Source organism: Salmo salar, chromosome 18, assembly GCF_965601325.2.
Source record: "Salmo salar chromosome 18, fSalSal1, whole genome shotgun sequence".
NCBI lineage: Eukaryota > Metazoa > Chordata > Actinopteri > Salmoniformes > Salmonidae > Salmo > Salmo salar.
In genome coordinates, this window is record NC_138308.1 from 14,492,749 (window position 1) to 14,508,252 (window position 15,504).

General features: G+C 42.5%; 1 protein-coding gene across 1 annotated transcript in view; it reads left to right on the forward strand.

Annotated features, from left to right (window-relative positions):
* Positions 1 to 15,504, forward strand: part of glud1 (glutamate dehydrogenase 1) — a 43,573-nt gene that overhangs the window by 19,348 nt on the left and 8,721 nt on the right. Inside the window, 7 exon segments of the mRNA NM_001123553.1 lie at positions 2,935 to 2,998; positions 3,825 to 3,919; positions 4,897 to 5,076; positions 6,808 to 6,945; positions 7,178 to 7,315; positions 7,527 to 7,607; positions 8,191 to 8,314. Coding sequence (NP_001117025.1) covers positions 2,935 to 2,998; positions 3,825 to 3,919; positions 4,897 to 5,076; positions 6,808 to 6,945; positions 7,178 to 7,315; positions 7,527 to 7,607; positions 8,191 to 8,314 — 820 coding nt within the window.

Here is a 15,504-nt window from a genome sequence, read left to right on the forward strand (position 1 = left end):
TCAGCCAATCATGGCTAGCGGGAAGGTTGTGGTCTCTTTCTGTGGCTAAACCAACTAGGCTCGTAATTGAAGTTTTATTCGTATTTACAGATGGCATATAAGTTTGATATTAAGGCACATGAAAGTTCACATGTTCGAGAAGGCATTTCTGCCAAAAAAACACTTTTTTTACGTTCAAACGGCTCTTTTGTGAAGTTGTGACTTGCGATATACGCCTAGTTTCCTGAATCGGGTCACAAATAAGACATTTCTGTTTTACATTTTTATAAATGTGCTAAAAATTCTAAACCTGTTTTCGCTTTGCCATTATGGGGTATTTTGTGTAGATTGATGGAAGAATTTTTTTAAATACATTTTAGAATAAGGCTGTAACGTAAGTCAAGGGCTCTGAATACTTTCCAAATGCACTGTATACACTGAGTATACCGAACATCTTCCTAATATTGAGTTGCACCCTCCCCTTTGCCCTCAGAATAGCCTAATTTTGTCAGGGCATGGACTCGAAGGTGTCCAAAGCATTCCACGGGGATGCTGGCTCATGTTGAGTCTATTGCTTCCCAAAATTGTCAAGTTGGCTGGATGTCCTTTGGGTGATGGACCATTCTTGATACACACGGGAAACTGTTGAATGTGAAAAACCCAGCAGCGTTGCAGTTCTTGACACAAACCGGTGCACCTGGCACCTACTACCATACCCCGTTCAAAGGCACTTCAATCTTTTGTCTTGCCCATTCACCCTCTGAATAGCACATATACACAATACATGTCTCAATTGTCTCAAGGCTTAAAAAACCCTTCTTTAACCCCCCCCTTTCATCTACACTGATTGAAGTGGATTTAACAAGTGACATCAATAGGGGATCATACTGTAGCTTTCACCTGGTCAGTCTGTCATGGAAAGAGCAGGTGTATATAATGTATGTTAAAGACATCAATAAGGGCAAGGTAAAAGTTGTCTAATCATCTATTTGGCATGCTATTTATAGGGCTAGTGGTAACTATGTCTAACTTCCAATCAACCTTAGATAAAGGATAGTACACCTAGCTTCACATTGAAATGATGGTGTTCTCTGGGCAAATCGAATGTCCATGCAGCATACATATCGGAATATTAATTTTGACTATCACAATATTTATGTGCTATCTGCATAGCTTGTTCTCCTTTTTTCTTTTAAAATAGGAAGACAATTTTGTTTTCAACACTTATTTCCATAACTGATCAAAACTTGTTTTCTCATTGCTCTCGCTTGTCCCTCTGCAGCAGACATATGCTGAGCAATATGTTTGGAACATCGAATCGCAATAAAATCACAGTATCAATACGTATACTGTAGAATCGTGAGAATTGCCATACATATTGTATTGGCACCTAAGTATCATGATAATGTCGCAATTCCAAGCCCTAAGATAAACCCAACCTCACTCAGAATTTACTTTTAACATACAGCTTTTGTAAGAAAAGTTAGTTACTTTCAACTATTCAATGTTATTTAAGTAGTCTACTCAAATGAGTATGGAAGCTGGTCAATGTCTAAATGTGTTGACATGATAGCTCAGCTGAAACGAACACAGCTTGTTTACAACGCTAGGCAGGGTACATAGTTAGACATCTGGATGGTAAACTAGTTCTCATTGAAGTGCATTACCCCATCATGTACCAGTAGGAGTCCCTCAATGTTCAGGCAGAAATTGTTACTGTGGCTTCACATTTAATTCAATATACCACATCACTTAGGTTGATAGCATGATGTTTAAACAATTACGTTGATTCAAACATACCATTCTATCAACATTGAAACAAGGTCAAATAATATGTCTAATCAAATATGAAGTTCAACATAATTTCAACCATAATATATTGAATATAGGATTAAAAAGAGTACAATTTTTACGTGGAATTTCAACATATATTTCTGGTTAAGTTGATGTATTTAAGTTGAAGTTTTACCCTAATTTCAATGTTTACAATGCTGGGTGCAATTAGATGAAAACAACTGGATGATGACTTTCTTTCAAATCCAATGTATTTTCCACGTTGATTCTGCGTCACAATACGTTGACAAATTGCATTGAAACAATGTTGATTCAGCCAGTGTATGCCATGTAGGAAGGCTGCAGGATGCCCTATTATGTGACCATTCATTGGAGTGTTTGTTTTAGCAGTGATCGGAACAAGGATGAGAATCTCTATCTTCAACTTTGACCCCAGAGTTAGCTGAGATTACTACTGATAGGGAAGAAGGAGCCATAGAAAATGATTTTGTCTATGTTTCTCAAAAATAGAAAATATGCATGACCTGCACTTAAAAGTTATTTAAATTTGCGAATAAGAACGTAATTAAGTGCATATTGTACATATTATAGCACACGTTATTAAGATGTTGAATACCTTATCTAAATTAAAAGATCACACCATTCCTGAAAGCCACATTTAGTGTTCCATAGAGCTCTGCACAGGAAGCTGTTAGTCAGTGGGCTCTCACACCACTTCCTGTAGCCAGCCTAGCGCTGACCTGCCCTGTGTTGTTATTAAGCATCGGCAGCTCTGCTCTGGGGGAGAACTGCTGAGCCATCAGCTGGTAAACATCATGACCGGGACATTTACCCCTTATCTATCTGCTGGGCTGCTGGCTCTGAAAGAGCAGGAGGTTTTCTTTTGTCCCTTGCTCCTCCTGAGCCAAACTTATAGTCCTTGAGCCAGGTAGATGAGTCTTTCACCTTCAGTGTTCATTGAATAAATTCAAGTAATCCAGCTTTGACATTAGTATTAACCTACCTGAAGCTGATGTTGCATCTCAATATTTGAGAATCCTATTCTATCACAAAGCAGGATGTTTTTGTGCTGATAAAGAAGAGCCTTTACTTATTTGGTCTGACTTTACTGCCAGTGAAATATTCAATGCCATTTATCATACTGTAATGCTCTGCCTGCAGGACAATGAACTGGAGAAAATCACCAGGAGATTCACCATTGAGCTGGCCAAGAAGGGTTTTATTGGTGAGTAGTGTCTGTGATCAGGGGAACACTGAAGGCTGGCGGTGAAAATGTCTGGCGGTAATGTGTATGTCCGCATGAATACATGGTCCCCTGTAGTGGGGGAGGGGAGGGGGGGTTTCATGAGCCCGCGGCGCAGCACAAACGTAAATAACCATGATGAGAGAGGAGTTAAACAGAAGGCTTGACAAGGGAAAACTGTACACCAGAAAAAAAAATCTAAGACGAAATAATACACCAAATATTTTTGAGGGACGTTAGAATTAAATAAGCAGTTCCCTTTAACTTCACGTTCTTTGTAACAATGACCTATCATTCCCAAGGACTTCCGCTTGTTTTAAGAGTTATTTTATGCTTTCAAAGTATGAAGTACCTGTGACCTGACTTCAGGCTTTCGTAGGGGGTTTCTAGCCTGACAAGTCCAGCGTTTAAAAAGGCAAGAAGGGCACTCTTTATGTCTCTTTTGTTATTCAAAGCTGTAAATGTCGTCCACGTGATCACTAAATCAGGAAGGTCAGAGGAAGCCAGTTATTAAAAGGCATTCCAGGAACATTCTTCCATAGGGGGATGAGGGGACTGTTTATATAGCGACATGTCTTGGTTACACGTCATGTGACTAGACTACCTACAGTACACTGCAATAGCTTCAAAGTGGGCCATGAGTGCCTCTATCTAAATACTGTACTACTGTTTCACACCAACATATTTAGATGGGTCTACATGCGTTTCAGTATGAGTTTGTTGTTGGTGTATTGTTTGTTTCTTCTTTACTAAGGCATTTTTTGTTATCCTAGAAGTTCACTTTAACCTCTCTTCTTTCCCCTGTCAGGACCTGGCATTGATGTCCCTGCCCCTGATATGAGCACGGGAGAGAGGGAAATGTCCTGGATTGCTGACACCTATGCCAACACCATGGGCCACCATGTACGTGTTCCCCGTATAAACTCACTGCCCTCTCCCACAATAGACATGGTGTTTCCCCCCAGCACTTCCTGTCAACTAAGCTAAACAGCTTTGAACAATTATCGTAAACCACTTAAATGAAGGAAAATGTAATAGATAACTTTCTCAGCTCTTCCTCTGCTTGGTATCTTTTATCACCATGAAATCTGTTCATGTCTTATCAACCTTATAACCAAGCAACTATGTTAGATGACTGTACACAAAACGATGTACAGTAGCTAGTAGTCAAGTGATAACTTGTCATTATTCTGTGTGTACACTAGCCATCCTTATTGACTTTGCTGAGTAAATATTTCCGGTATGTCATTGTTTTTTTGTTTTTCTTCTCCCTTTGTCCCTTTTGAAGATTTGAGTTTTTACACAAAGTTCTGCTGGCCTTTTATATGACCCTTATTTTCCCGTCCTTAGGATATTGTTCCAAGTCTACTGAAAGACAAAGCTCTAGATTCCATTAAGTTTAACTGTCTCTTGCTGTATGATGCTTATATGTTTTGTTGATTCCCAGGGAGGTGGCCAGGGAGCACTCCAAAAGTAAAGCATTTCAACTGTACACTAGAACTTCTACCCTATAGCGTTGTCATAGAACTACAGAGACCTGCTCTTGTCCTGTCTAGGATTAAGCTTATCACAGTTTGAGGACAGTGCTGTGTCCATGCAGGCCTCATGTTGGGACTTTGTTTGGCATAGTCTTCCAAATAGACTCGTTTCTGGGATATATTGATGTTATTATTGTAAAGAGTCTCGCTAGAGCCTTATCTTTATCCCTCGGATGATTTGTCTCTGGTACGTCACAAAATGTGTCGATCACCATCCAGTGTGCCTCTTACAAGGTTGCAAAAATACTTAAAATAAAATGGCCGTCCGCTTCTTTTATTGGCTTATGTGAAGTTGCTAATTCCACCACTAACTATCCACATGTTCCTCTCCTCTGTGTCCAGGACATCAACGCTCATGCCTGTGTGACTGGTAAGCCCATCAGCCAGGGTGGCATCCACGGAAGGATCTCGGCCACCGGGCGAGGAGTATTCCACGGCATCGAGAACTTCATCAACGAGGCGGCCTACATGAGCCAGCTGGGCCTGAGCCCTGGCTTCACCGACAAGACCTTTGTCATCCAGGTACACAGACACAGCACTTATTGATTAGGAATGGCATTTGATTTACTTTCATCAGGTCTCAAAGCACTTTACAGTGTATGGGGTGGCATTATAGTAAAAGGTACAGTACCAGTCAAAAGTTTGGACACACTTACTCATTCAAGGGTTTTTCTTTATTTGTACTATTTTCTACATTGTAGAATATTAGTGAAGACATCAAAACTACGAAATTACACATATGGAATCATGTAGTAACTAAATTGTTAAACAAATCAAAATATACATTTTAGATTAATTAAAGTAGCCACCCTTTGCCTTTATGACAGATTTGCACACTCTTGGAATTCTCTCAACCGGCTACACCTGGAATGCTTTTTTAATAGTCTTGAAGGAGTTCCCACATATGCTGAGCACTTGTTGGGTGCTTTCCCTTCACTCTGCGGTCCAACTCATTCCAAACCATCTCAATTGGGTTGAAGTCGGGCTATTGTGGAGGCCAGGTCGTCTGATGCAGCACTCCATCACTCTCCTTCTTGGTCCAATATCCCGTAAACAGCCTGGAGGTGTGTTTTGGGTCATTGTCCTGTTGAAAAACAAATGATAGTCCCATTAGGCGCAAACCAGATGGGATGGCGTATCGCTGCAGAATAAGTGCCTTGAATGCGTGCCTTACCTCCATGCTTCACGGTGGGAACCACACATGCGGAGATCATCCGTTCACCTACTCTGCGTCTCACAAAGACACGGCGGTTGGAACAAAAAAATCTCAAATTTGAACTCATCAGACCAAAGGACAGATTTCCACCGGTCCAATGTCCATTGATCGGGTTTCTTGGCCCAAGCAAGTCTCTTCTTCTTATTGGTTTCTGTAGTAGTGGTTTCTTTGTAGAAATTCGACCACGAAGGCCTGATTCATGCAGTCTCCTCTGAACAGTTGATGTTGAGATGTCTGTTACTTGAACTCTGTGAAGCACTTATTTGGGCTGCAATTTCTGAGGCTGGTAACTCTAATTAACTTATCCTTTCCAGCTGAGGCAACTCTGGGTCTTCATTTCCTGTGGCGGTCCTCATGAGAGCCAGTTTCATCATAGCGCTTTTGATGGTTTTTGCGACTGCACTTGAAAGTTTCTTCAAAGTTCTTGAAATTTTCCAAATAGACTGACATTCATGTCTTGAAGTAATGATGGACTGTTGTTTCTCTTTGCTTATTTGAGCTGTTTTTGCCATAATATGGACTTGGTCTTTTACCAAATAGTGCTATCTTCTGTATACCACCCCTACCTTGTCACAACGCAACTGATTGGCTCAAATGCATTAAGAAGGAAAAGCAATATTTTATAAAAAATATCATTCTTTTTGGTTAGAGGTAGCAACATTAGAGACTACTATAAAGGATGGCAGCCACGCTGTTGGTATAATCACTGAATAGCAGACATAGCTTGTTAAATGTTGATGTACAGAGGACTGTCCTCCCTCCTACAGTAGAACACAGTGTTACAGCTAATTACAAGCTGTACTGATTGGAGGCTGCACCATGTGTTATCAATATCAGAAGTGATCCATAAACCCACTGGACCGGAAGACACTACATTACACTCATGAACAAGAACATAAACATAAATGTGCATTTGGTACATACAAGCGGAACAGGCTTAATAATATGTGACTTACAAGGCACTCAGGCCAAAAACAGTTCCAACCTATGTTCTTATTTTATTCTGAAACATGTCATTCTTCCTTCTCTTCTCCCAGGGTTTCGGTAATGTTGGCATGCACTCCATGCGTTACCTACACCGTTTCGGGGCCAAGTGTGTTGGTGTTGGAGAGATGGATGGAAACATCTGGAACCCCAAAGGCATCGATCCCAAGGAGCTGGAGGACTACAAGCTGGTTAGTACACAACTCATAGCTACAGTCACTAACCTGCAGGTTGATCTCTCTCTGGCTGTTTCATGCCATGTGGAAAGCACGGTCTAAGGGTGCCACCTAGGGGATGTACAGTCTTCCACAGCCGTACAGCCAACCTGGCAAACCATTTGAGGTGCATGACCAAGGATATACTTTGGTCCTGTAATTGTCTACTGTATGTCTCATTCTCTTTCTCTCTCGTTCTTCCCACCAGCAACACGGCACCATTGTGGGCTTCCCCAACTCCACACCATACGAAGGCAGCATCCTGGAGGCCGACTGTGACATCCTGATCCCCGCCGCCAGCGAGAAGCAACTGACCAGGAATAACGCCCACAAAATCAAGGCCAAGGTCAAAGTTCAACAATCATGTCCAGACCAGCAGTCACTCTTATTACACACTGAGTAATGTGCAGAGAATCCACATTATTGCAGGCTAAAGTTATATAAAATGTACACAATCATCACTGAACTCTATTGAACCTCACTAACAGTAGAAACGTGTTTGTGGAAAGCTGAATTCGGTATGTAAAGTGTATTTAAATCGTCTTTTGTTTTTCCAGATCATTGCTGAAGGAGCCAATGGCCCCACCACCCCTGACGCTGATAAGATCTTCCTGGAGAGGAATATCATGGTGATTCCGGTGAGAGGCTGTATGCATATTTCAGATTGCATATTCATATTTTCTAAATTTTTCGCAACTTGTAACAGGTTCCATTAGATTGTGTTGGTCCTGGAGACCTAGATATTTTTAAGGCTGTTTTCACAGACCCAGATCTAAACATTTTGGCCTAGAAGAAGGCCAGGGCCCGTATCCACAAAGCATCTCGGAGTAGGAGTGCTGATCTGAGATCTGTCCATACAATTACATTCTTATTCATTATGAACTTAAAAGCAAAAGTGATCCTAAATCAGCACTCCTACTCAGACGCTTTGTGGATACGGGCCAGATTCTGACTTAAATCTACAGTGAAGACCAGGATTTCCTAAACATTGATTAGTTGGATTGTATACCTCTGGTCTCCAGAGTCTGACTCTATTTTTTTGAATGGAGGATTAATTATATTTTAAACTATTGTTTAGAAGTCAATTTTATGCAGATAGTTGCTTAATCTGTCTCGGTGAAACTTACTCTTTGACTTCGCAGCTCTTGATTGCCTGTATGTTACAGCATAGCTGTAATGTTAGTGTTTGCAAACTAGTCCACCATCTCTTTGGTTATTCAGGACATGTACCTGAACGCTGGTGGAGTGACAGTCTCCTACTTTGAGTGGCTGAAGAACCTGAACCATGTCAGCTACGGTAGACTGACCTTCAAGTACGAGAGGGACTCCAACTACCACCTGCTCAGTAAGTCTGACACCTCACAAACCGAAGGGATGCACTCACTCCTGCTAGTTCAGCCTACTCTCTGTTATGCCACATAAAGATGGATTTTGTTTATCTTGTATTATGCTAAAGTTGTATTTAACTGTAGTTCAAGTGTTGAAATCTTTAATTACGTTCATTACTGGGAATGAGGACTATATTTCAAATTTCAGAAACCATTGGCTGCTTAACCACAACATACTTACAGTATGTTGAATATTTTTTGGACTGCAGAGTACACACACACACACTTATGTTCCCATACGACAAACTCAATGTTGCTCACAACAAAGGGAACTAACAAAGAAAATCACTGACAAACAAAACGGAAACAGGTGGGTTATAGGAGGAGTTGTCAGACACTCATGGGGCTGTCCACCGAAAGTTGACTAGCAACAAGTCTGGGTCCTAAAAGACACCTACTAAATTTGGGTTAGGGTAAACCAAAATAAAAACCCACACTAATTTATAATTTGGAGCTAAAAGCAAGTGGAGCAAACCAAAAGGGGAGAACAAGATAAAAGGATTTGTTTTTATCACAAGCAGAGGGAGAGCTAAACCGCGGTCAAGCACTTCCAACAGCTCTCATGCCCACTCTCTCGAGAACCAACTGGAGCACTGGGCCAGCCACTATTAAATATCACCTGGGCTAGCACAGGTGAAACACCTTCCGACTAATGAGATGGACAAGCCAGCACAGTTGTAACACATACTTACTAACGAGGTGACACTAATCGGTGCGCTCTACGTGCCAACGTGGTACCTCAAAATGTAAATGGAAAAAACAAAACCTGTAACACCTTCAACAAAAAAACAACTTATGCATCGCCTTCTCCAATATCAACATGACGTTTACTGGCTGTCAACAATTAAATATAAGACAAAGTAATAAAAAATATATATATATATTTTCAATCTTTTTTCAAGAAGCATTTTTATATATAGTTGGCTAAAACTCAAGTTTTTGAAAAACTCACGTACACTTCTATAACTCTCGTCCCCTTGGAACGAGCCAAACCAACACAAAAGTCCTCTCCAAAACGTGCAGTCAAAATAAATTGTGAGCCAAGGCCATATACTGGCTAAACACAAAACTTAGACTTCCACTCTTGAAAGACAATCAGCAACCAAGTTGTCCTTACCACGAACGTGTCTGATTTCAAGGGGAAACTCCAACGAAGGAGTCTGTGGTTCGTGGAGCTTGTCTTTTGCAGGAAAACTAGAGGATTATGATCGGTATAGACCCTCGGAAGTGTAGAGACATAAACCGCGAAGTGCTATAGAGCCAGTACCAAAGCGAGCATCTTTCTCGATAGTCAAGTAGAGTTTTTGATATGAGGCGAATTTCTTTGAAAAGTACCCCACAGGGTGCTTAACGTTGTCTTTCTGTAGGAGCACAGCCCCTTCGCCTATGTCACTGGCATTGGTGTACAGAGCAAACAGACGATTGAAAACCGGAGCAGCTAGCAGCGGTGCAGAGACCAAAAGGATATTTGGAGTTCCGTCTGGACTCCAACGGAAAATGACTTTCGGACCGGTCAAATCTGTAAGTGGCGCAACAACCTGGACAAAGTTCGTACAAAAAGCTTGGTAGTAGACAGCCATTCCCAAGAATCGGCGCTGGTGCTGGAAAGTCATTGACGGCCTCCACTTTTGCCAGGACTGATCGGACTTTCCCTTGCCCCACCACTTTTCAGAGATATTTGACTGTTGCTCAGCCAATTTTGCTCTTTGACAGGTTAACTGTCAGGTTGGCAGCTGCGAAACGCCCAAACAGACTCCCATTATTCTGAAGGTGTTGGGGCCAGATCGTGCTAAATATGCGTCAGCATTTTCTAGGGCATGTAGCACGATGTGCATGAGCCTTTGAAACTTGGCTCCGGCATTTCATAACCCGAACGGGAAATGAAGGTAGGCAAACAAACCATCAGGAGTGACAAAAGCAGACAACTCTTTGGTGCGCTCAGTTAGAGGGACTTGATAACGTACTTAGCAGCACCAACACAGTCCCCACAATTGTCGACCATGGGCAAAGGGTATGAGTCCAACTTAGTAACGGCTTTGAGTTTCCAAAAATCAGAACACAACCGCAGACACACATCCACCTTAGGTACTAATATACGGGGCAAACTACATGGACTGTTGCCATGTTGTGAAATTCCACCTCCCTGCGGAGCTTCACTCTCTTTTTTAGGTTTCACTCGATAGGCATGTTTGATCGGGGTCCCGATGTCAATGTTATACTCTAGTACATTTGACTGGGTGGCACATCTGAGAATAAACCCTGGTATTCTAAAAGCAGTGCAACAATGTTGCCTTTTCAAGTGTGCCAAAAAGACATCAAGATTTTCTAGAATCTCTGAGTTACTCAACCAGCACAGAGTGTATTGAGCTTTCCTCGTACTCTTGAGGAAGACTGTAGTCATCGGTGACAGCAGTGGCTACAGGCAGAACATCACTACCAGTTTCCATCGACTTCTCTGCCCGATTGTAGCGGGTGGAGTATGGTTTCAACATGTTGACATGATACAGCCGGGTTTTGTTCCTGCACACTGGTGACCCCAGAACGGGCAACAAAACCAGGACTTGGTCACCTACGTCGAAAGTGCGGTCTTGGGCCTTCCGATCATACCAGACTTTAATTTTAGTTTGCGCCTTCTCCAGATTCTCACTAGCAAACTCACAGGCGTGGTGTTATCTGTATCAGAAAATGCTAATGTGCTCCAACAGATTTGTTTTTAAGGTGTCGCCCTGCATCACTCAGCAAACTCAAAGGACCTCTGACATGATGTCCAAACACGAGTTTATTCAGACTAAAACGGAGAGATTTCTCAACAGCATCCGGTGCTGCACACAGCACGAGAGACCCCTTCATCCCAATTTTTTTCAAACTCAAAGCAGTAAGCTCTCAACATAGACTTCAAAGTCTGAAATCTCTCAAGAGCACGTTGAGATTCTAGGTGGAAGGCAGAGGGGCATTGGATTACACCCAACTGTTGTAGCACTTGCTGGAAGACCTTTGACTTGAAATTCAACCCTTGGTCCGACTGCACTACCTGTGGAAGTCCAAACATTGACAATAATTTCACCAGGGCCTTAACAGTACTGGGAGCTGTGATTTTCCTCAGTGGAATGGCCTTAGAAACTATTGGCAGCACACATTATGGTTAAGAGAAACTACTTACCACTCTTGGCTTTGGGCAAAGGACCAACACAGTCCACCAGAACCCCTGCTGAAAGGTTTGTCAAAAGCAGGAAAAGGCTGCAAAGGTGCAACCAATACAGATTGGTTCTGTTTACCCATCCACTGGCAAACATAATAGGATTTACAGTAAGACACGACATCCTGTTTCAGACCAGGCCATAAGAAGTTACGCAAGATATGGTCATACGTCTTGTTGACCTGCCATACTACCATCGTGAGCCAACCTCAGTATCACTTGTCGAAGTGCAACTGGAACGACATTTAGAGATGCACTGGGCCAATCGTCCTGCCCAGAAGTGGCTTAAGAACACCATTTCCACATTAGAACACCATCTCTGTCAAATAACCCACACGAACGTCATCAAACTCCTCTGGACGTATCTCAGCAAACAGCGGGTAGAGGGAAATATCTTTACTCTGTTCAGCAATCAGCTGCTTCCTAGACGTGAAAGTGTCAACTGTAGGGACCCTATCTTCCTTCAGTGGTTCTACAAATTCGCTCACCTTTGTGGTTTTCAAAGGAGAGGTCAACTCCGGTTTATTGAAATCAGGATCACCCATCTCAGACAGATCGCCCATGGTGGGCTCTATCGGCACACGCTGGGAACACTCTACGGTACTTTTCTGATAACCCATCAGGTTCCTCTACTCTTGAGTTCCTTACAAATGACAGGATTTTGGCACAACCTTCCCTCCATCCAAATCGTTTCCCAAAATGAATGAGACCCCCCTCAGCGGTAGGCAAGGCCTCACTCAAACGACAACGGAAACAGAAATAAGATCAGACTTGAGTTCCACATTATACAAAGGAACTTCCATGCACTAACACAAACATTCAACCTCCAGCTGCGTACCCCGTCTAGCACCAGGGTCAGCGCACTCTCAAATGTAGTGTTTTGACATCATTGTAAGCCTGCCACACACACACTATGATACTCATGTTTAATAAATGTGAGTGTTTGTCACATCCCAGCTCGTGGGAAGTGACAGAGCTCTTATAGGACCAGGGTACAAATAATAATCAATTTTGCTCTTTATTTAGCCATCTTACATATAAAACCTGACTTGTTCATCAAATTGTGAATAACTCAACACAGGTTAATGAGAAGGGTGTGCTTGAAAGGATGCATATAACTCTGCAATGTTGGGTTGTATTGGAGAGAGTGTCTTAAATATTTGTCCACACAGTCTGTGCCTGTATTTAGTTTTCATGCTAGTGAGGGCCGAGAATCCACTCTCACATAGGTACGTGGTTGCAAAGGGCATCAGTGTCTTAACAGGATGCCCTTTGCAACCACGCAGGATACTCGGGCCGCAGCCCAATCCAGAAATCTGGCAGTGGCTTCTGATTTAAATTACATTTTCACAGAACCACTTGTTGCAATTTCGATGAGGCTCTCTTGTTCAGATATCGGTAAGTGGACTGGAGGCAGGGAATGAAAGGGGTAACAAATCCAGTTGTTTGTATCGTCAGTTCCGGGAAAGTACCTGCGTAATTGCGCACCCAGCTCCCTCCGGTGCTTCGCTATATCACATTTGACATTGTCCATAAGCTTGAGTTCATTTGCACACAAAAATCATACAATGATGTAAAGATCTGTGTGTTGTCCTTGTTAATACAGACAGAGAAGAGCTCCAACTTCTTAATCATAGCCTCAATTTTGTCCCTACACATTGAATATAGTTGCGGAGAGTCCCTGTAATCCTAGATTCAGATCATTCATGCAAGAAAAAACATCATCCAGATAGGCCAGTCATGAGAGAAACTCGTCATCATGCAAGCGGTCAGACAAGTGAAAATGATGGTCAGTAAAGAGAACTTTAAGCTTGTCTCTCAATAAAAAATGTAAAAAACGTGTCAATACTTGAAAACCAGCGCACTTCTTGTATGTTGTAAAAGCATTATATGGTCGCTGCCATATCTTTGCATAGTGCAGAAAATACACAAGTTCAGGGGCCTTGTTTTAACAAAGTTAACCATTTTCACTGTAGTGTCCAAAACGTCTTTCAGGCTGTCAGGCATTCCCTTGGCAGCAAGACCCTCTCGGTGGATGCTGCAGTGTACCCATGTGGCGTTGGGAGCAACTGCTATGTCTCACTGTCATGGCTTTTGCGCCATCAGTACAGATACCAACACATCTTCACCGCCAAAGTCCATTTGACGTCACAAAGCTGTCCAGTACTTAAGAAATCCCCTCTCCTGTTGTCCTGGTTTGCAGAAGAGGATGTCTTCCTTAATTGACCCCCCATAAACATAACGGGCATATACCAGGAGCTGTGCCAGGCCCGCCACGTCTGTTGACTCATCCAGCTGTAACACATAGAATTCACTGGCTTGTAAGTATGCGAAGTAGTAATTGTTTCAAAACATCTCCTACCATGTCACTGATGCGTGGTGAAACAGTGCAGATGTAGTACTGCTGGTAGTAGCAGTACTACCAGTAAAGCTGGTATGTGTCTATGGATGGGGGGCTTACTTTTATTAACAATTGTTACGCACGCCTGTAGGAAGAGGGAACGCAACACCCTGCTACAACTCAACTCTCCGTGGTGTGAAAGAGGTATGGACCGTAGATGTGAGCAAGGATGACAAAGGGCAGAGAATTACCATTTACAAGGAATGTATTCATTCCGTTACACGGTAATTTGGGGAAAAGGGGCTGGACGGAACCAAAGCAAAGAAAGTAAATATCAAAGCCCCCTCTCCTACCTACCCATCTAGCACCACCTGGTGCACTAACAAAATACAGGAGGATGGTCCGCCCAGGTCTTACCTAGTGTAGACAGTAAACTACTACGGGTTATGTATGCCCGCGGGCCTCTTGCCTAAGCACTCCCTAGGTGCCTTCCCCTTCCCCCCTGGGAACTAATGAAACAATTATCCAAATGTAATTAAACAATTTCAAGAATCAAAAACAGTTATTTTAGCACACACATACCTCAAATCAGCGGCTACAAAAATACTTAACAAAAACCTCTCTCTGAGCCACAACCAAGACAGGACATCAAATCAGCTCTCTCTCAGCAACAACCACAGAACATAACCATCTCTGTTAGCAACAACCAACATAATGACCCTCAGCCTCCTCTCTCAGCAATCATCTCTCTTCTGAGCAACAGAACACTGGCTTATATTGCTTCAGAAGGAGTCTGTAATTGAAGACAGCTGCGTCCTGACGAGGGGGGGTCAGCTCTCCAATCATAAATGGGGGCCGACCAATCAGCTGCTTGGGGAGAATTTCAGGAAGCCATTTCCTGAAACACACACTCACAAATACCGTAAATTCCGGACTATAAGCCGCAACATTTTTCCCAGCTGTGAACCTCGCGGCTCAAACAATGACGCGCCTAATATATGGATTTTTCCCGCTTTTAATTTTTTTTTTAAAAAAAAGACATTCTGTGACGTGCTCAGTTTTTTGCCGGCATGAAGCTTTCATTAGACTAATGAAATTGCCGAACGGGTTAAGGTCTGAAACCGAGTTCATGAACATCTGATCCCAAATCTTGTTTAGGAGATACACCATTCCCAACCAGACACTTAATGGGCTGGAGGGCTCCGACAGGAAGAAACAGATTTTTCTCTCTCTCAATTTTCTGTTTCAACTTAGGCCACTGAGAGACAATGTGTCCTTTCTCACGGCAGTAATGACAAACTGGTGGATATGAAAAACCTGTTTTCTGCTGATCTTTATCTTTGGGCACTGTAGAAAAGGACTGAAACCTCCTCAGTAGGAGGTGACTTATCTGGATAGCTTTTTGTGTAGGGATTACTACTGGGTGCTTTGTTTGAAGGTAGTTTTATGTGTCAACACAAACTCATCTGCAAGAACTTCAGCTTTCTCGAGATATCCTTGTGCTCATAAATGTAGCTTGCAACCCTTTCATGAAGGCAATTTTTGAAAAGCGGCGTACACTTTGAGACTTTCCCACAAGAACACTTTGGAGGAGCAGTGACCAAATATCT